This window comes from Arachis duranensis, chromosome 10 (assembly GCF_000817695.3).
Source record: "Arachis duranensis cultivar V14167 chromosome 10, aradu.V14167.gnm2.J7QH, whole genome shotgun sequence".
Lineage (NCBI taxonomy): Eukaryota > Viridiplantae > Streptophyta > Magnoliopsida > Fabales > Fabaceae > Arachis > Arachis duranensis.
In genome coordinates this window covers 5,915,817-5,936,579 of record NC_029781.3, presented here as the reverse complement: position 1 = coordinate 5,936,579, position 20,763 = coordinate 5,915,817, and the positions used below count along the sequence as shown (strand labels likewise).

General features: G+C 32.5%; 2 protein-coding genes across 2 annotated transcripts; one reads left to right on the top strand and one right to left on the bottom strand.

The window, feature by feature from the left end:
• Window positions 1-6,239: 6,239 nt before the first annotated feature.
• LOC107468527 (BRASSINOSTEROID INSENSITIVE 1-associated receptor kinase 1) lies at window positions 6,240-12,083 on the top strand. The gene is made up of 11 exons (XM_016087834.3): window positions 6,240-6,742; window positions 7,427-7,559; window positions 7,644-7,715; window positions 7,803-7,946; window positions 8,565-8,636; window positions 8,753-8,824; window positions 8,909-8,988; window positions 9,914-10,042; window positions 10,141-10,482; window positions 10,790-11,184; window positions 11,426-12,083. The coding sequence occupies exons 1-11, from the start codon at window positions 6,655-6,657 to the stop codon at window positions 11,738-11,740; spliced, it is 1,842 nt and encodes a 613-aa protein (XP_015943320.1). The 5' UTR covers window positions 6,240-6,654; the 3' UTR covers window positions 11,741-12,083.
• Window positions 12,084-12,569: 486 nt separating this feature from the next.
• On the bottom strand, window positions 12,570-16,172 carry LOC107468715 (protein RAE1). The gene is made up of 11 exons (XM_016088061.3): window positions 15,992-16,172; window positions 15,816-15,902; window positions 15,583-15,660; window positions 14,977-15,170; window positions 14,569-14,710; window positions 14,295-14,375; window positions 13,936-14,064; window positions 13,454-13,531; window positions 13,279-13,350; window positions 12,966-13,046; window positions 12,570-12,886 (listed from the first exon to the last, which is right to left on the bottom strand). Exons 1-11 carry the CDS (start codon window positions 16,040-16,042, stop codon window positions 12,836-12,838), a joined length of 1,044 nt encoding a protein of 347 aa, XP_015943547.1. The 5' UTR covers window positions 16,043-16,172; the 3' UTR covers window positions 12,570-12,835.
• Between the last annotated feature and the right edge of the window lie 4,591 nt (window positions 16,173-20,763).

Genomic DNA, 20,763 nt, shown 5'->3' with positions numbered 1-20,763 from the left:
GCTGCATACGATTAGTTGATTCTTAATCTTGCCTCCGTCCCGAGTCGTGTTTCTTATTTTGGTAGAAAAACCAGCAAGTTTGGAATAATCTTTGTAGAACTTTTCAGCTTCTTCTATTGTCTTGAAAATCATTCCCACCTTTGGGATAAATTTTTCATTCACAACACAGCTGGTCTACATGGTGAATCGAAAACGTAATTATGGTGAACCGAACATGTACTCATGGTGAAAAACTCTATAGTACTGAGTGAACGAGTACTGGATGAACGAAACATAATCCAGTGTGTTAAAATAAATTCAAACTCCTTTTATGCTTACCGAACTGAACAATTACTCACAGTGAAAGAATTGTATAGTACTTAGTGAATGAAACATAATGCATTATACAAAAGCAAAAATAGAAACACATATGTCTACAATTTAGATATTATCAATTCAATTCAATTTAGAGTCAAAAACACCTACGTCCATTGAATTCAATTCAAATAAAATTAACAATCGCATTCCATTCAATTCGATTCAAATTTGAACAATCCAAACCTCATCAGCATCATTCATTTCAGAAGATTAAACCAGATCGTTCTCATTCAACTGATTTGAAGTTGAATCATTCATTGAATCCACTCAAAAGTGTAAATCGAAGAGGAAAACAAAGAAGAAGAAGAACGACAAAGAACAAGAAAATGCGAACAGAGGAGAACGACGAAGCTTATTAGGTAGAACGCGAGCATAGAAGAAGAAGAAGAACAAAAACGCAAGGGGAGAAAAAAAGAAGAATAATGAGAGCAGAGAACAAGACTTACGTTGAGAAAGGTTTATCACGCAGAAGAAGGTTTACATTATATGAGACGCGTGTATAACAACGACTGAGGGGGAACACGCGTGTGGAGGAAGTTACTTAAATAGCTTGGATAAAAAAAATTACATGAATGTAGAGCTTTTCTTATTTAAATTTTAGTGAAATCAGTATATGTTTTTAAATATAGAACAAATGTTGTCTCTAAGATTACCTAGCCAAGATATAATCTCCATGTCAACTACCCAACCACTCACCATTAACCGAAGTGTGAAATGGATTATATAAATAGCATCCTAACCCAGTAACCCCCAAAAACCCTAATCCCCTACGGCGCACTACCCCTCTCTTTCTCTCAGCCAGCAACAACAGCAGTCACCGCCCCCGCCGTCGCCGAACTCTTCTCGTCAACCAAAGGGTTCCTCGCCGCCGGCAGTGACACACATAGGGTTAGCTCAAAGCTCTTGGCCGTCCATCCTCCTCGCCGCCTGCATTTGGTCTTGAAGATTGAAGCTCGTGGCCGTCTTCTTCTTTACATTGTCTTCATTTTCGTCGTCGTGGACTTGCAGATCGAAGCGCGGTCGGTTGGATTCCTCCACCGGTGGTCAGGTTTCCTTCAATTTTTTTTTTTTTGTTAATTTCTATAATTTTGAGTTCCTATTTTTTTCTAATGATTCAAATTTATGTTTGCTTCAATTTATGGTTGTGTATTTTGTTAATTTTACTGAGCTATTGAAATCTGATTCTTGAGTTGCTATTTTTTTTTCTATTGTGTTCTGAATCTAAATTGGGGTGAGTTGCTGCTTTTTTTCTGTTTGTTGTATTCTGACTTCTGAATTAAAGTTGGTGGTGGTATGATTAATTTTGTCACGGTGTTTTACATTGATCTGCATATAATCTACATACGAGGACATACATGTATTTCAGTTTCTTTATACAAATTTATTAGACCCAGCAGAAAGGTTGCAAAAAAAACTCAGAAATAGAATAAAATCTTCACCCTTATGCCCTCATCTTTATTCCTTCCATTTTAGCATTGTTAATTCTTCAATAATTTCTTTTTTTAATTTCTCCTTTTACACTAAATTTAGAAAATTAAAAGTTGGTTTGGATTTTCCTTATTTTAATTTTGAAAAGAATAAAAAGAGATAAGATTTTACTTATTAGATATTGTTAATGTAACCAAAAAAGATCATGCTACATGTTTCATTGTATATTTAATTGTTAATAATTTTATTTAATATTTAATTAAATCGGTCGAACTTTTAAATTAATGAATCAGTCATTCTATCAATTTATTGACTTATTGATCAGTCTGATTCTCACAATCTTGATTATTTTTTTTTGTTTCCCACGGTATCTGCCAATGGATTGCTGTATGTACAAGGCGGGATTTGAACCCCCGACACTTACTTAAGCGGACTAGTGAGCTAACCACTAGACCAATCTAGGGAGTGGATCTTTTTCGGTGAAAAAAAACTGGATGATATGTAGTTTTTAATCTAATCATTCATCACTCTCTCTCTCTCTCTTATTTATTTTTGGTCTTACTTATAGAATTAAAGGTGAGAGATCACACTGTATTTTATCAAGTGTTCAAAAAACTGGAAAGGATCATTTCCGATCAATCTAACTTGGTTTGTGGTATAATAAACTACATGGTGGTATATTATGATTATTTGTTTTTGGTATAATAAACTACATTTTCATTTAAAAAGCCCAACTTATGGTGGTATATTAGACTAGTACAAAATGGGCAGAAACGATAGTACACATTGGCGAATGGCCCAATCTAAAAAAATATACAAGATTTTATATCTGTAGACTGAAATTGAAGCATGGCCCAAAATACTGCGTTCAAAAATTTTTTGATCAGTATTATACTAGATAAATTCTACTCAATCTTCTCTATAAATAATAAGTTATTTCTTATAATATGTCTAATTATCATTAGATAAAATATGTTGATTATCATAGTTAATATTAATTTTTAATTTAATTTAAATTATGATAACCTAATTAATTAATCAAGGTATAACTTTTTTTTGTAACTTATAAGAATTATTAGCGAATTCTATTTTATAATTATGATGAAAAGTAATTGCTAAAATTTGTTATTCTTTGTTATTCTTTGTTATTATGAACCATGTAAAGTCACTTAAAGTTTAATTTCAATTATTATAACTCAGGTTAAATTAAGAATTAATATTAATTATAATAAATTAACAGATTAAGTATGATTTTGGTCCTTAAAATATAAGTTGAAATTTTTTTTGTCTTCAACATTTTTTGCATACAAAATCATCCCTAAAGTTTAATTTGGTTTTAAAATTATCCTTAATTTAGGAATCAAAATCGTACAAAGCTGGCGACGGAAGCAGAGTCAGAGATGGATCGTGGACAACTTCTTTTCTTCTCCCTTCTTTTTCCTTTTCCCTTTGTACGAGTAAAAATACTCTTTTTTTTATAAATTTTTATTATGAGTTATTTGGTTTAAAATTTTAAGATTTAAGTAAAAATGACGATTTTAAAACTTGGTTTTAAACGTTAGGGATGATTTTGTATGCAAAAAAAGGTTGGAGATGAAAAAATTTTCAACTTATACTTAAGGGACCAAAATCGTACTTAACCCTAAACTAACTCATTTTATCCAATAATAAATAGATATATCACAAGAAATAATTTATCTTTTGTTTAAATTCATGTAAGTTATTATTAGGGGTAAGTATTGTTTTAGTCCCTAACGTTTAGGGTCAGAATCGAAACTGTGCCTCATGTAATTTTTTATTTAAAATCATCCCAAACGTTTTATTTCGTATTAAAATCGTCTTTTTAACTTTTTATAGACAAAAATACTCTCCATTATCACTAGCACATTTACTACTACCACCACCTCCCTTACTCCCACCAGATACTAATAATCAGATTCAAGAACACATTATTCAAATTTAGAAACAACAACATCAAATTCAACAACAAAATCAACACACAACAACAATGAAATAAAAAAATAACAAACTAAAATCAGAATTAGAAGCAAAAATAGAAGCAGAAACAAACACAGAAATAGAAGAAGTAGAAGCAAAAGCTCAAGTAGAAACAAAAAGCAGAGGCCGAAGCAAGAAGAAGCAGAAAGTAGAGGCCAAAGTAAGAAGCAAAAGTCGAAGCAAGAAGCAAAAGTCGAAGTAAGAAGTAGAAGCAGAAAGCAGAGACCGAAACAAGAAGAAGCAGAAAGCAGAGGTTGAAGCAAAAACCAGAAGTCGAAACAAGAAGCAGAAGCAAAAATGGGGAGGTGCAGCGGCTGCGAGCTCTCTCCCGACTTGAGTCTCCTCTCTCTCGCGAGCTTTTCTCTTTTCCATTTTTCCTTTTCTTCCCTCTCCTGTCGCGTCCTTCTTTCTTTTTCTTTTTCTCTCTTGTGTTCTTTTTTTTAATTTTATAATTTTTCTATTAAAGTAAGAGTAATTTAATAATAAAATTAAAAATTTTATTAAAAATAACGATTTTAATATAATTTTAGAGTCCAAAATAATACTTACCTCTTATTAGTATGAGTAGAGAATAATTGGAGTGGTTGGGGTGAGTGTTGTAGTTATAGACATAGTATATAACCCTAATGAGTGTTGCGTATGTCATTGGCATGACTTGGTCACTTTAATAAACCGTTAAAACATCACCGAGTTGTACTACAACATTATGCTCTAATCTAACTAATGGTTTACTTGCAATTTGGTGCCACATCTTCCGATATTATATATATTACCCCAAATAATCATGTGGCGACACATTGTTCCTGTTTTCTATAGTCAAATATTTGACTAAGGCCATCCCTATTTTCTTTTAAATTCATTGGATGATGTAGTGTCTAAAAAAATTGTACATTTTTCTATTAATTTCAATTTTGACCTGATTACATACATGTATGTTCTAAGTATTTTTATATTAGTATTTAGTAATTGTAACTTTTTGAATTGTAAAGACCTAATAAAAATATTGAAATAGTTTAAAGCGACTACCAAATACGTTAGACTATCAATAATAATAATAATAATAAGTTGGCAATTTCGGATCCACTATAAATTCATATATAATGCTTTAGGGGAAATTTGCTTTTAAATAATCTGTTAACAAAACTATTCAAATATGAGAAATTTTATAATATGTATATATTGTCATTAGTTTTTGCTAATCACGTGACAACTTGGACACTTAATATTATTTACTTTCCTGATGGAACTTAGGAACACTCATAAATTAATGTAAGCACCTTCATTTTTATTAGTATAGAAATCATGAGTTAAGGTTTTCATCAAAGAGGGGGAGGGGGATTGTCAAAGAAATTAAGTCACGATGATAATTATATTCATTATGAATTATATGCATATTAATTATAACTATCCTATAAAATCTGTAATTATTAATTAACTAAAACACCATATCTATCATCATCACAATCCGTATCCTAAAGCATGACTTTTCCCCTAAAAATTTCATTGTCTTGGGTTAATAATTAACGAGGATTTTGATATTAGAACTATCAATGGGAGTTTATTTGTTAAGACAAAAACACTGATACCTCAGCAATAACATGATAGTATCTTTCTTTGGTTACTATATCCTAAATTGAGAAAATAACTTCTCTTATATAATAATAAACAATTGATACACTTCTTTCACGTATAACTACAAGACATCTACCAAATTATAACTGAGTCACTAACAAATTAAAAGAACCCTCACAAGTCACAACAATATAAAAGAGAACACTTTATTGTTCTATACTCAATACTATAAGGAAATTTATTCAAAGTGCAGACAAGCTTGAAAAATGAAATCCCCATTAGTTGACCAAAATTTTAAGACAATAAAGAATGCATTTATTTACAGACATGGGATATTAAAATAAAAATATAAAAATATAAAATTATATTTGATAAATGAAATATAAATAATAATATTGTATTAAAAATATTAAATTAATATATTTTATGTTTATTTTAAAATTAAACTAATACGTAACGAATATGAAAGAAAAAGAGAAAATATTGAATTTGGTTTTTAAGTTATATTTGAGTCTTAATTTAGTTTTTAAAATTTCAATTGTCTCAATTTAGAGATTAAATTAAGACAACTAAAATTTTAAAAACTAAATTAAGACTCGAGTGTAATTCTAAAGACTAAATTGAATATTTTTTCAAAAGAAGAATATTAATTTTTGAAATTGTTTGCTTGAAACTTTGAATTAAAGAAAAACAAGTTTTGTTGATTGTTGAGATATGAAGGGGTGTGGTGGGGACAGTCACAGGCGTGCAAGCGTGCGTCTTTGACCCAACTTGCTTTACTTGTTACTGTTCCAATAACCCCTCACTCTTCTTTTTCTCTCTCTCAATTAAATTCTAATCACACTCCATAATTCATTTAAATAATAATAGTAATAATTAAAGTGAATAACATTAACAACTACTATTATTAGAAGGTCGAAAATTCTAACACAGGATGCAGCATTCATTGACTCTCTTCCTCTCCTTCACCCTTCTTCCGTCGACCGTGTTCCCTGCATTTTTCAGCTGAAACTCCCCACACCCATCTCTGATTTCACCTCCAGATTCCAAACTAAGACCTTACACACAAAAAAGAACGCAACTTGCAACTACCCAGACTTCGATTCTGCCTCATCTTCCAAGTCCAAAGTGCTTCCTTTTTGTTTTCGGTTGGTCAACGAGGTCAAGATGCTGCTGAGCTTCAAGGGTATCATGTAGATCGAATAGGACACAGAGGGGTCTGTGAATTAGTGAATCAATTGGTTTTATGACTTGATTATTATGAAGGTGTAGGTGAAGATTAGTGTGGGAAACGTGGAGATGGTGACTTCAACTTGCAAGGGTTCTTTTCTTGTTTGTGCAATTTTGGTGCTTGATTTGGTGCTTAAGGTCGCTGGCAATGCAGAAGGTGGGTGGTTCCCTTTTGTCCTTGCTCTCTATTGTGTTTTAATTCTTCCCATTAAGCAGGTGCTTTAAATGATCAGGGTGGGGAAATTTTGCCCCAATTAAGCTACTTGTTCCTTTTGTTCTTTCTTTTTGATCTACTTGATTCCCTTTCGGCTTTATTGTAGCTGGGTCATGTGTTAGAACTGGAGAACTTACTAATACACTTGGAGTAGCTTTTGTTAAGTTTCAACTTAGTGCTTCCCTAGTTGTAATATATGAGTTGATAGAATTGAATGGCTTTATGGTTTTTCTTAGTTTGATGATAGCCTTGTATCTGTGACATCAGTTTGGGTTATTCATTTATTTGTTGATTGTTGAGTAGGGAATGTTCAATCTTTAGTACAGGATATCACCATAATTGGTGATTCTAATAGTATGGGAGGCTTCTTTATCTCAGAGTGGCTTGTGGAAATGCTTTTGCCCTTGGAGAGAAAGAAGTGGCTTTCCATTTGCTTTAAAGTTTAATCTTTTTTTGTGAGTTAGTTAATTGTGAGATGGAGGTTACTAGGGTTGACTCATTGAAGTTGGGATTCATGTTTTGTGATTCCTGAATCTGACAATATTTCGCATTGCACCATAAATGTGGAGACCACACAACATAATAATGAATATCTTTGCACCTGAATATTGCTTCTATCTAACACAGGTGATGCCCTAAATGCATTGAAGAGCAACTTACAAGATCCTAACAATGTTCTTCAAAGCTGGGATGCCACCCTTGTCAATCCATGCACATGGTTTCATGTTACATGCAATAGTGATAATAGTGTGACCCGTGTGTAAGTTGATATGTAACATTTAAAATTTCCTGTTTATTTATGGTTGGTTGTCTGTATAGTGATTATTAATCCCTTTCTGGTCAGTGATCTTGGAAATGCAGATCTATCGGGTACATTGGTTCCAAACCTTGGTAATCTACCAAATTTACAGTACCTGTAAGTTGCTATCCATATACTCTTTGTGATCAGATTATTTCATTATCGAAATCTTTTGAGTTTATATTCGGGGGGTTTCAATTACAGGGAGCTTTATAGTAATAATATAACTGGAAAAATCCCAGACGAGCTCGGAAATTTGACAAACTTGGTGAGCTTGGATCTTTACTTGAATGTGCTAACTGGTCCAATACCAGCTACATTGGGCAAGCTTAGTAATCTACGCTTCCTGTATGAAATACTTCCCTTATTCTCATATTTATATGCAAAATATATTTGACTTGATTTCAATTTCGTTTCTCCTTTACCTTTTCAGCATCCAATTTATTGTTTGATTTCCCATGAAATATAGTTAGTGGTAGAGTACATTGTCTGCGACATGCTATTTCATTTCCAATAAAGGCTGTGGTATAAATGAGCATATACCTATAGGAAAAGTATCTTTCATGTACTTCTATTTGACTCAATAATGAGTGTGTGTTGAATTGCATGAAATATATGGTAATTAATGATAGTGCTCAGTGGTTGTAAAAATGAATAAATGAAGCACTAATTAAATATGGTCAAAGGTCCACACTCATGCTTAATCATATAGTTATATTTGTTAAGTAACTTCGGTGAACTGTGATGCATCCATGCCCTCTATCTTTTACTCTCTATTTTTTTTTCATGTTTCAATATAAGTAGTATATTAGTGATAGGCTTATTCTATTTTTAACTCTTTCCTGCTTGAAACTTGCACAATTTACTATTTAGTAATCATTGTTGCACCTTTTTGCTGATACTGTTTTATATTAAAGTATCAAATCTTATTACCTGCAAATTAATTCTTCCTGCCCTCTGAAATAGGCGTCTCAACAATAACACCTTGTCAGGAGGCATTCCCATGTCTTTGACCGGGATCAATTCACTGCAAGTTCTGTGAGTGTGACTCCTATATTTTCATTTCCCACTGAGTTAATATAGACATGTATTTTTATTTATAATTGTTTACTATATTTTTGAGAGTGCAACACCATGATTGTTGTGGAATGCAGTGATCTCTCAAACAACCAGCTAAAAGGAACTGTGCCAGTCAATGGTTCATTTTCATTGTTTACTCCGATCAGGTTGGTGCCAATAGTTTTATTTATATCTATGACTATTGTTAAGAGGTGACCTCACTGTTGACAGTTGGTGGATTCCAATTACAGTTATCAAAATAATCCTGGCTTGATACAACCAAAGAATGCTCCTTCTGCGCCATTATCTCCTCCATCAGCACCTTCTTCAGGTTTTTTGTTCTTCTATTGTTGATGATTTTGAATTGTTGAAGATAACTTGACCTAAATATGTTTGTTTGTATCGTAACTCTAGTTCCCATTGATGTCACAGTCTGTTGAGCTAGACGCTAGAACAAATTACAAGTTTATAACTATAACTACCTTAACTTGAAGCCAGACCCAATTTTGGTTTGGAAAATAATGAGACTGGGGGCTAGGGGCCACAGCTCCTTCAGGCCAACTAGATCAATAACATGTTAATAGCAGCTCATCCAAAATGTTAAATGTCTGTTAAAAGTTATTCAAAAATGTAAATGTGTGAAGATGTATTCGTATACTCTTGAAGTAAATGAGTCCCCAACGAAGCTTCAAATCTTTTCTTAATAGTATTTTATCAAATAAAAGTAAAAGAAACTTTTTAACATGGTATGAAGTCGTTTGTTATATTTAGTGCTAGTAGGAAAATTTAATTCAACAGTTGAATTGATAAAATTCAATGTTCACAACTTTAGTACTTTGTGAAACAACTTTTTCATGTTGTGCATACTTTGCTTTTGTTTCCTTTAGAAGCTGTCTCCGGTCTTTACCTTGCATTCCAACATTATGTTCACCCTGTTACCCCTGAAGGACAAGGAGAAAAGTAACTTTTGATAAGTGGCAGGCTACTGTTTTTCCCCGCGTTTATTTTTTAATTAATGAAGAGGATGAAATGATGAACACTAGTCTCTGAAGACATTAAGGATAGCCCCTTTAGGACAAGCGTATATGTCTCGTGCTTAAATGTATTGCCTCCACAGGTTAATGTGCCTAATGGTGTAGTCGTATAAGTCAAAATATAATTATGTAGAACCTTGGGATTCTTATCCCATTAAATTAAATTCAATTTCTTTGAATAGACTCATGACTTATTACTCAATCCGTTAATTCTTTTTGCAGGTAACAGTGCTACTGGAGCTATTGCTGGAGGAGTTGCTGCAGGTGCTGCCTTGTTGTTTGCAGCCCCTGCTATCGCACTTGCATATTGGCGAAGAAGGAAGCCTCAGGATCATTTCTTTGATGTCCCTGGTTAGTTGAATACACAAAAGATGGTATACATAATGATAAATGCTGTGCATTATAGTTGCCACTGATTTTCTGACATCTTATCTGTCTTTCAATGACAGCTGAGGAGGATCCTGAAGTTCACCTAGGCCAGCTTAAAAGGTTTTCGCTGCGTGAGCTGCAAGTTGCAACAGATAACTTTAGTAACAAACATATTCTCGGTAGAGGTGGATTTGGGAAGGTATATAAAGGGCGTTTAGCTGATGGTAGTCTTGTAGCAGTAAAAAGGCTGAAAGAGGAGCGCACACAGGGTGGGGAGCTGCAATTTCAAACAGAAGTGGAAATGATCAGCATGGCCGTGCATCGCAATTTGCTTCGGCTCCGTGGTTTTTGCATGACACCTACTGAACGGTTGCTTGTGTATCCTTTCATGGTTAACGGAAGTGTGGCATCATGTTTACGAGGTAATTATTGAGTCAACAATACAAACTGCTTTTATTCATAAATTACTTTTCTTCCTATGCATTATATATAACTTCTCTTGTATGCTGTATATGTTAGAAATGTTATAGTCAAATCATGGATTTCTTTTTTATTTAGTATTGAAGAAATGACATTTATGTATTTTTAGATGTTATCTATTCTAGAACATAACACGCATAGATATACAGAAAATTTTATACAGTTCAAATGCAAATTAATTCTTACGGCTGGTATTCAAACTGTTTTATGTTAGATACTTGTTGATTGATATTGCTTGTCTTATTGTAGAACGTAATGAATCTCAACCGCCACTTGACTGGCCAATACGCAAGCGTATTGCATTGGGAGCTGCTAGGGGGCTTGCTTATTTGCACGACCATTGTGACCCTAAGATTATTCATCGTGATGTCAAAGCTGCAAATATATTATTGGATGAAGAATTTGAAGCAGTTGTTGGAGATTTTGGCTTAGCGAAACTTATGGATTACAAAGATACTCATGTTACCACTGCTGTACGTGGTACAATTGGGCATATAGCACCAGAGTACCTCTCAACTGGGAAGTCATCAGAGAAGACAGATGTTTTTGGATACGGTGTGATGCTTCTTGAACTAATAACCGGGCAGAGGGCTTTCGATCTGGCTCGACTTGCCAATGATGATGATGTCATGTTGCTTGATTGGGTAAGTATTCAGATTTTTCAAAACATGTCATCCCAAGGAGTTGAACAAATTTTGCTAACTGTATTATCTATGAATCTCTTGACATGATTACTCATGCTGAATATTTTATTTTGTTGCTTTCTATCCATGATTCTGTAACCTCAAGTTCCTGGCTGCATTGTTCTGAATTGCATAGGCCATGTGTAATATTAGCATGAATGAGTAACCATTTTTGGCAACTGGCATTGTTTTGTGGGTGCAGGTTAAAGGGCTTCTTAAAGACAAGAAATTGGAAACACTGGTTGACGCGGATCTGCAGGGCAATTATAACGATGAGGAGGTAGAGCAGCTAATCCAAGTAGCGTTGCTATGCACACAAGGCTCCCCTATGGAAAGACCGAAGATGTCCGAGGTGGTTAGAATGCTAGAAGGCGACGGTTTGGCCGAAAAATGGGAGCAGTGGCAGAAAGAGGAGATGTTCCGTCAAGATTTTAACCACATCCATCACCCTAATGCAAATTGGATAGTAGACTCTACTTCTCACATCCAAGCAGATGAACTATCTGGTCCTAGATGATCCTTTTCAACATTCAGAAGGCAGCAGAAGGATACCAAAATCCTGCACTGACAATGCTTTTTCTGTTGGAAAATAGATACACTTCTGATTTGTGCATAATGATTTTCTTCACCCTTTCTTTTTCATCCTTTTTGAAATTATGTTAATGTTAAGAATACATGCCCCATTGATCATATGTTGTGATTATTAAAAGAAAGAAGAAATTTGTTGTAATTTCAGTTGGGTTGTCATGTTGCAGGATAAAGTCTGGCCCAACAAGCAAACCACCACTTTTGTCAATGTATGTATGAGAAAATTAGTATAGATCTTTATGGAAATAAATACAATTCTGTTATCGTTCTCAGACAGGTATATTTTGGTAGGTAGTCTTCTGTTGATGTGGATTCAGCCATTCCGACAATCATGAATGTTACATTATTATGCGAACAAAATATTATGCATCACTTTTTGTGTACATTTTGTGTGTGCAATTTTATTTTTGGTATTAAACTAATTAATAAGAAATAAGAGAATAAAAAATTTATCTTTTATACCGTAAAAATATATATTTATCAAAGAATCATGCAAATATAAATTTTTTAAAAATTAATTTAACTCGTCCATAAGATATGCACCTACTTTGGCTACGAAGTTTTAATGTGGATCTTCCTACATATTAACTGCTACTAGATAACAAGAGCGAATCTCAAGTTATATATGCACCCATAAGCCATAAGGTAACTTGAAATCCCTATCTGTATCACTATATGTCAGCCATGAAACAAACCCGCGTATGAAGTTCCAAATTAACTAACCAGAAGCACTGCCATTGTAGTTTGTGACCCAGAGATTAAAAACGAAAAAGAACAAGAATCACTGACCACAATAACCAAGAGTGAACAGGTAAGGGACAAGGAGCATTACACTATCTAATCCACAATTGTACTTACATCTCACCTTGTCATAACCCAAAATTGCTCGACTATTTTTAAAGAAAAAAAATTGTCATAAGGCAACAAAAGTCGTTCAAGCGTTCGCAAATTTCTATTTACATACAGAGCCAGCTAATATACTGTACATAGAACAGAATCCCAGAAGAGGATCATCTCCATTTCATTATTTTCTTCCTGTAGTACCAATGCGTGGTTTGCCCTTAACCTCAGACTCCTGTGTATCACATGTGCATAAATGTCATTAAGAGATAATAAAGATATATTCTTTTAGATGAGTCATCAAACCAAAATACCTGTGGCAAGTGGAGGAAGATGTACGTCTTTGCTGTAGCAGGATTACAATTTTCTGCCCCTTTACTCCAGTCATAGCAGACCTATAAGCAGGATACAAACAAATTAATGCTAAATGTTTACAAACTCTTCCCATCTCAGCATCACCACAAGTAGTATTAATCTTAATTTTAGTTGAAACCATGAGATACATATGCAAGTTTTGGTAAATCTGATGCACAAGTACCATAATTAACTTAAAGAAGTGCTTGAAATTAAATTGGTGCTAAAGTTTATTCATTAATGCTGCAAACTCAAGAATTGATGTGGGTATACCGAGTAGGCAAATATTGAACCATCATTATTGAAGGTACTGCAAGGAATAGGTTGGTTGCATCTTAACATGGCCTGGATAAGAAATCTTGAATTAGAAAAGCATGTATATATCAGAAATACTACTATGCATGTGCCAGTTAGAAATTCAACGAATGTCATCAAAGACAAAAATTACCTTCAACCTCTGTTTACTATCCTTGTCCCAAAAATTGAAAGCACCATCTGATCCAGCAGTTGCAAATGTGTGGTGTATCTAAGGACAATGGGAAAGTAACGAGAGAACCGATAATAGGCAAGGGTCAACATAGTTCCCAATGATATAGGATGTCTACCATTGGTAGAACTGTGGTTAGAAAGTAGAAATTAAGGACAACTGTTGCATTAACAGGGAGGCCCACAAATCATACATAAGTAAAGAATCAGCTATGCACTAGACAGAAGACAAAAGAGAATTCGTGCATAGAATTCCAGAAAATTGCACAACTAAAGGATATAGAATAATAGATTTAAAAGAAAAATTAGATAAAATAAGTAAATCGTAAATTGCCACAGGCTACGCATTTGTCAAATATTGCAACACACCAGACCTTTAGATCATCGGTAAAATATAAAGTAAATCAAGACTCAAATCAGCATAGTCGGGAACATATATCTCACCGGATGGAAATTTAAGGAGTTGACAGAGTATATTTCATTTCCTTCTCTGTGGCATTTGAAAGTGAAGTTTTTTCCCTGCTGACCATCATCCAAATGATGCACCCCAACTCTTCCTTCAATTGATCCAACCTGCAGTAAGTATATTCTCAGTTTCAACAGTTCAAATTAATCAACTTAGACTTATACAGATGGAGCCCAATCATGGAGGACAAATAGTTAGGCTAACAGGTGAACTTAGTTTCATTAGACGACAGACAGAAATTGAAGTGTAGTTCCCCTTTCTTTGCTGGAAAGAATAGATATAAGCGTGACTTGTAAAAATAACCAAACATCTAAAAGAAGTGGAGCATGATACATACCAAGAAACCTTGTTGATCAGGGAATGCTGCAAGGCACCTTGTTTGATACTTTAAGGGTGAAACGATTCTCTTGAATTCAACCTGTTGCACATGAATAATAATGCCCAAGCTAAGCAATTTGAGAAACCAATGATGTGTAAGCAACAAAACAGCCTCATGAAATACAGAGAAAATAGACCCAATATCACAAGTTAATTATATGACTGAAAGACAACACAAATCTAATGTAAAATATGATTAAGTTGTGATAAACTAGATCCAAGTGAAGTATTACCTGAGGATTTTGCAAGTTGTATACAATCAGATTTCTATCAGCTGTGCCAACAACCATCAGAGGATGCCTCACTGTCATTGCATAGCAGCGCTCCGGGAGTTGCTGGGTGTGCACTGGATTTGGTTGCCTTGTATCCCAGTACCTAAAAGTAGCCAGAAAATGTTACACGGAGAGGAAAGAAGTACCAGATCACACAAAATATCAGTGAAGAGCTAGATATGAAACCATCCTCATATGTCTTATAGTGAGGCTATATATAGAGTGAGACTTATTTTCATACTCCCCCCCCACCCTTTTTCCTGTAATAATTTACTTCAATTCTAATTAAAAACAAAAAAAACCACCTGAGTCATGCTATATTATTCAATGGATACCGTAAAATCAGCAAATTCTATTCTAGTACCTTACCTCAGAGTTTTGTCCCAGCTTCCTGTTACTAAAAGGCTCATCTCCGGAATCCAGGCGATCTCTTTGATTGGTGCATCATGCATTGCAACAGTCATTGGTTGACCACCAGATAACAAAGGCCACATCTTTACTTGCTTGTCACAGCCACCAGAGAAGACAGTTGTGCCATCATCTTTCCAAGTAGAGCACAAAACCTATGCAGAAAGAGAAACATTATGATGTGCAGACCAATTGAAAGAGCTTACTGCTTCCAGAATGTAGGTTTTAATCGTCAAGTACTACTACTAAGTACTACATGTGGTAACTAGCACACATACATTGAAAGTCCAACAGGACAACAATGCATAATCAACCCACGAAGATCACACATGCAAGTGATCTAACTATGTTCTTCATTTAAATCAGTCAGACATTGAAATAATAGTCAATCCTGTATGTCATAGTGAAACATAACACCCTGGTTCTTGCACTCTAACCATGACCATCTACTTCTCATTCCTAATTTTAAAAACCATCTTGCTTATACAGAACACCGAACACACAGACACTCATAAATTCACATGCAATACATGGTAATGATAACTTAGCACAACCTAAACACCTTACCGGGTGGTCATGAGATATAGATGCCTTGGGGACAGTACCAACATTCACCCCATTCCTTGCTACCTCCCAACACCGAACCTACAAGAAAAAGATTCACAAAGTAGCACTATATCATAAGCCTGTTGAACTGAGACCTTTTCAAAATGTTGCATTCAATTGCAAGCAGAGAAAAAAAAAAAAGGGTGAAATTTACGCTACACAAGTAAACAATTAAGAGAATGATGATGATTCACCTGGTTGTCCCAGGAAGTGGCAACGAGGAAATTAGCTTTGGGACTGAAACTGAGACTTGAGACTGAATCAGTTGGAGGTTGATTCACCTGACAAAAATTAAATCCCCAAAAACACAAGTTCAGAAGCTGCTTCTGATGAAGAAGAAAAGAGGAAGAGATAGAGAATTCTATGATACCTCAATGGACTTGTTAGGGTTATGATTCGTGCTTGTCAAGAAATTCGACATTTTTTACGCCAATTTTTTTTTCGGAAGATTTTCTCTGAGAAAATCACTGAAAAACAGAAAAGAAATGAAAAGAAAAAAAGTGTTTGCAGTTTGGAGGGAGAGTTAGTAAAAGAAAAAGAAATGACTCGAGTGTGCAGGAAAGGGTTTAGTTGCGGTAAGAGCAGGTGTAGGAATTTAATGCTGCGACCTAGCGTTTTTGCCACGCCTTTTTTATGGGCTATTATCAAGGGCTCAGCGTGCTTATGACGCTTTCATTATGGGTGTTTTTGGACATTGCTTATGGGCTTATTTTTTTTGTTTCTCCATTATTGGCCACTATTTTGGGCCAGAGTTATAATATCTGTTTCTTTCCTACTTAGTCCTCTTGTACGGTCCAAGGTAAAAAAAAAATGTATATAACTAAAAAGGATGGAAAATAAAATAAAAGTCCGTCTCCAATCTGCAGTGATGTGCAGTTTTTTGGTGACTAAAAAAAAATTGTATTAAGTATGTTATAAAAGGGGCACTCTACTATACAGATTGGAGTGGTATAGAGAGAATATAAATTCCTTTTATAGTTATTTTTTATTATTTTATTGTTATTCAAAATGTGAATCCTACCTTTATCAATTTCTCTTTCATCCTATTAAAGAAAACATCTGTAAACTTAGATCTGTACCTTATAATTCACCGTTATAAAATTGGGTTGGTCAAGTAGTCAGCTCACTCATTCGCTTAAACAAGTGTTGGGAGTTCAAACCCCGCCTTGTGCATGCAGCAACTCATTGGCCAGCGGTAGACCCTTAAATGGAGCTCATATCCGCGACGGATTAGTCCTTAATCTGTCGGGTTGGAGACACCGTTTGGGTAAACCAAAAAAAAAATACTAAACAAAAAGGAATATGAAAAAAAATTTAAGCCGAAATGATTAACATGAATTCCAAATTGTTAGATCATGGTGACATAAAGAAGTATTATTTATTTGATTGACTTGCATAATTTAAAACTATCAATGTAAATAGAGTCACACAACCACATCTTATGGTATTTGTTGGATGAGAATACAAAATATTATTATACTATAAAGTAGAAATGCACATTTGATCACAGCTAAAGAATTTAATTAGAGAGCCCAATTTGCCAACATTTTAAAATTCTTTTTATCATAAATTTTAAAATCTAAATCTTAACTCTAAATCATAAATCATCTCAAAAAATGAGAGTTAAAAAAATGACTAATATTAACTAATTAAAAAATAGTTTTTTTCATATTTATTCTATATTTTTTATATTCAAAAATACTATTTATATATTAAAATTAGTCATTATATATATTTGTGCATAAATATATGTATAATTTAATTTATTTTTAATGTGTATTTTGTATTTTTATATGTATTCTACACTAATGATTTATTTTGATAATTAATTTTAGTGTATACTTAACTCGATTGATTTATATTACGTACATTTATAATGCTTAAATTTATTATTTGGTTTTCCCCTTTGTTTCTGGCCTTTGAGCGCATGCAATAATCAAGCATAATACTAGCCTATTATTGCATATACTTAGATTTTTGTCTTGCGTATTGAAATGAAAAGACAACTATATTATTGAAGGAGGTTGATATTATTAATCCAATATATATAAGAGAAATGTGTTAATGTTCGATTAAGATATAAATTTAGCTAGCTGGCTTGCTTGCACTTACCGACAGAGAAAAGAAAATTATCTGTTACTGTTCAGCACGTTATAATCGTACTAAAAGTAATGCATTATTAACCTGTTTTTCGTATTTATTATTTAATATTGAGTCTTTAGTTCGATTTTGCGTTGAATTTTTAAGAAAAAAGCAAAAAATTTTGTTTTTATTAATTAAAATCATATATCAAAGATTCCCAAGTAATACTAGTCATATAGTTATTAATAATAATAAATATCATATAAAAGAATTCAAATGAAATTCAGATACAACTTCTATCCGCGACAAAAATGAAATATCAACTTAATTTATTGAATATATAGGTGCATTTTTGTTTTTTCTAGTTTAATTAGACGTATGATGTATCCGTCTCTTTTTAAAAGAGAAAAGCATGAAAAAATCAACTACATTTTCCATTTTGGCAGCACTTTTTTTTCCCTCTCTCATAAAACCTAGTGTCCCAAAACCCTTGAACTCCTGTTTGATGATGATGTTGTAATCTAGCAATTTTGAAGAGTACTTGATTAATGGCACTTGGTCAATCATAATAATGCAAAATGGCGGACCCAAGATGGTGGAATGGTAACACTTGACGCAATAAATAATTGATCGAACTAGGGGAATATATGGTCAAATGTTTATCATAGAAATTTGATGAAAACAAAGATATATTTCACTAATAATAAAACAAAAAAGTCTTATTTAATAAATGAATCAACTTATAATAATTTTTCATTTTATTGAATAGTATTAGTAGACAAACGTTTTATCATGAAATTATTTCTGTTAAAATTTTAAATTAATAAAAAAATAACATAAATGATATAGTTCATTATATTTTTAATATATTTTTTTCACAAAATAACTTTTTTTAGACAAAAAATGTAACTTTGCGTATAGAAATAATGTGACAAAAATGAGAATGTTGAGATGGATAATCAATCACACACGTATAAACAAAATAATAAATAAAGATATAAAATTAGAGTAGTCTCTGTTGTAAAAAATATGGTAAAATTTTGTCTTAGGTGGTTTGAATATATAAAAAGAATAACACCGAGGATAGATAAGATAGAAGGTGGACAACTAACGATCAATAGAAAAAAATTTAAAAAGATTATATATGAAGTGATAATAGAAGATCTACATGTCAATTGTTTTGCTATAAACGTGATATATACATGATAAAGTGTAATAATATCATTTGATTCATGTAGTCGATCTAGTGGTAATAATAGGGTGGATTTTTGTCCTATCCGATCAAACTCCTTCTTACAATAACCTGCATCGAACATATTCCGCTTCTACTCACGAATAGTAAAAAGTTAAATCGTGCGTGCAGGTACTCGTCTCGCTCCTGCTACTTGTCCCTATCATTATTAAAATCCAATAAATAAAATTAAAATTTAAAATTTATATAACCATCATCACATACATAACATAAATTAAAGTACAAATTTAATAATACAATATTAATAATCATTTTACTAATTACTTTATATATATTACATATATTATATATTAAAAGTATATATATTATATATGCCGAAATAGATAGGAGCGGATTTAACCTAAACCCAACATCGTCATGTCCCGTCCAAGAACCCGCCCTACTAAAAATTCATCTTTGGTGCGGTGGACGGATAATTACTTGCTCCAAATGGGTAGAGACAGAATAGATACCCACATATTCAAATAGTATTGTCATCTCTAAGTCAATCTCACCTTATTATAGAATAAAACTTCATTGTTGTTGTTTGCTTTTTTTTAGTTTGTCTAACAATAATTTTTTTTTCATTTGAATAACAAAAACAAATTCTAAATTTTTTGTCATAAAAAATATAATATTATATAATAAAATTACTTTAAAATACAGTTATATACTTATATTCATAAGTTACACAAAAATAGTTATATTGATAGAAAAACAAAAGAAAAAAAAAAGAAAGGAAGAGAAACGAACTATGACAATTTTTTTAGTGTTTTACGATAATTAATGAATATTAAATAAGACAATTTTTTTTTTTTTGTTTCTTTAACATTACACCGTGCAACTTAATTATATGTAGACTATTTATATTCCAAAAATGATGATAATGACTAATTAGTTGCCACTCTATATATAGATGGAAAAGGCATCGTTGAATACGTTGATGAGTAGTAAGGTAATAATAACTGAATAAGGTGTTAGGCAAAAAGCAAATTAAAAAACACATGCATGTATTCCAGTTCCTATCATGCATATATACATAATTCATGACCAAATAAAATTACGTGCAGTGTACTAATTATCAATGGAAATAGAACACTATTCTGACCTTGCATGCTGTATGGGAATGCAAGCCATCAAGTCAACCCATTCATATAAGACCTTAGATATTAATCATAGTTTTTTTATGTTGACCAGAGAATAACAATTGATGGCCATATATATTGTATTTATTTAATTTGTAGCAGTCGTGACGTATTATTATTATTGTTATTACTACTGCTACTACTCTATATCTAGAAAACTTTTTAATGTACCAAAATTAAAGTAATATATAATCTGGATATATATTTCCTTTAAATATAATTGGATTGCCAGAAAAGTCAGTTTTCCTTTATTTTAGCCGTTATGAGATTATTCTTTTAAAAATTTAAAATAACTAGTACAAATATTACTTTTTTATTTTAGCATTAAAGAAGTTGCCCTAATTTAATTTTTGTGGAATTTCTTTTTCTTTTACATATGTAAGATAGCTTTTTATTCAAATGAATGCAAGACTGAACTAGCTAAGCAATATAAAAGAGATATTAAAAATTAGTAATATTATATGAATAAAAAATTTTATTATCTTTGGCAAATATTTATTAGACAAATAAAATTTTAAATATTAAATACTAAATTTTAAATTTTAATAATATAAAAATAAAGTGGTGGTCAAATGTTAGATAATATTAATAAAAAAATATTGACCCCTAATTCTCATTAAAAATATTATATAATATGAAAGATTCAGATAAATTGCATTTTAAATAAGAAAATATACATTGTAC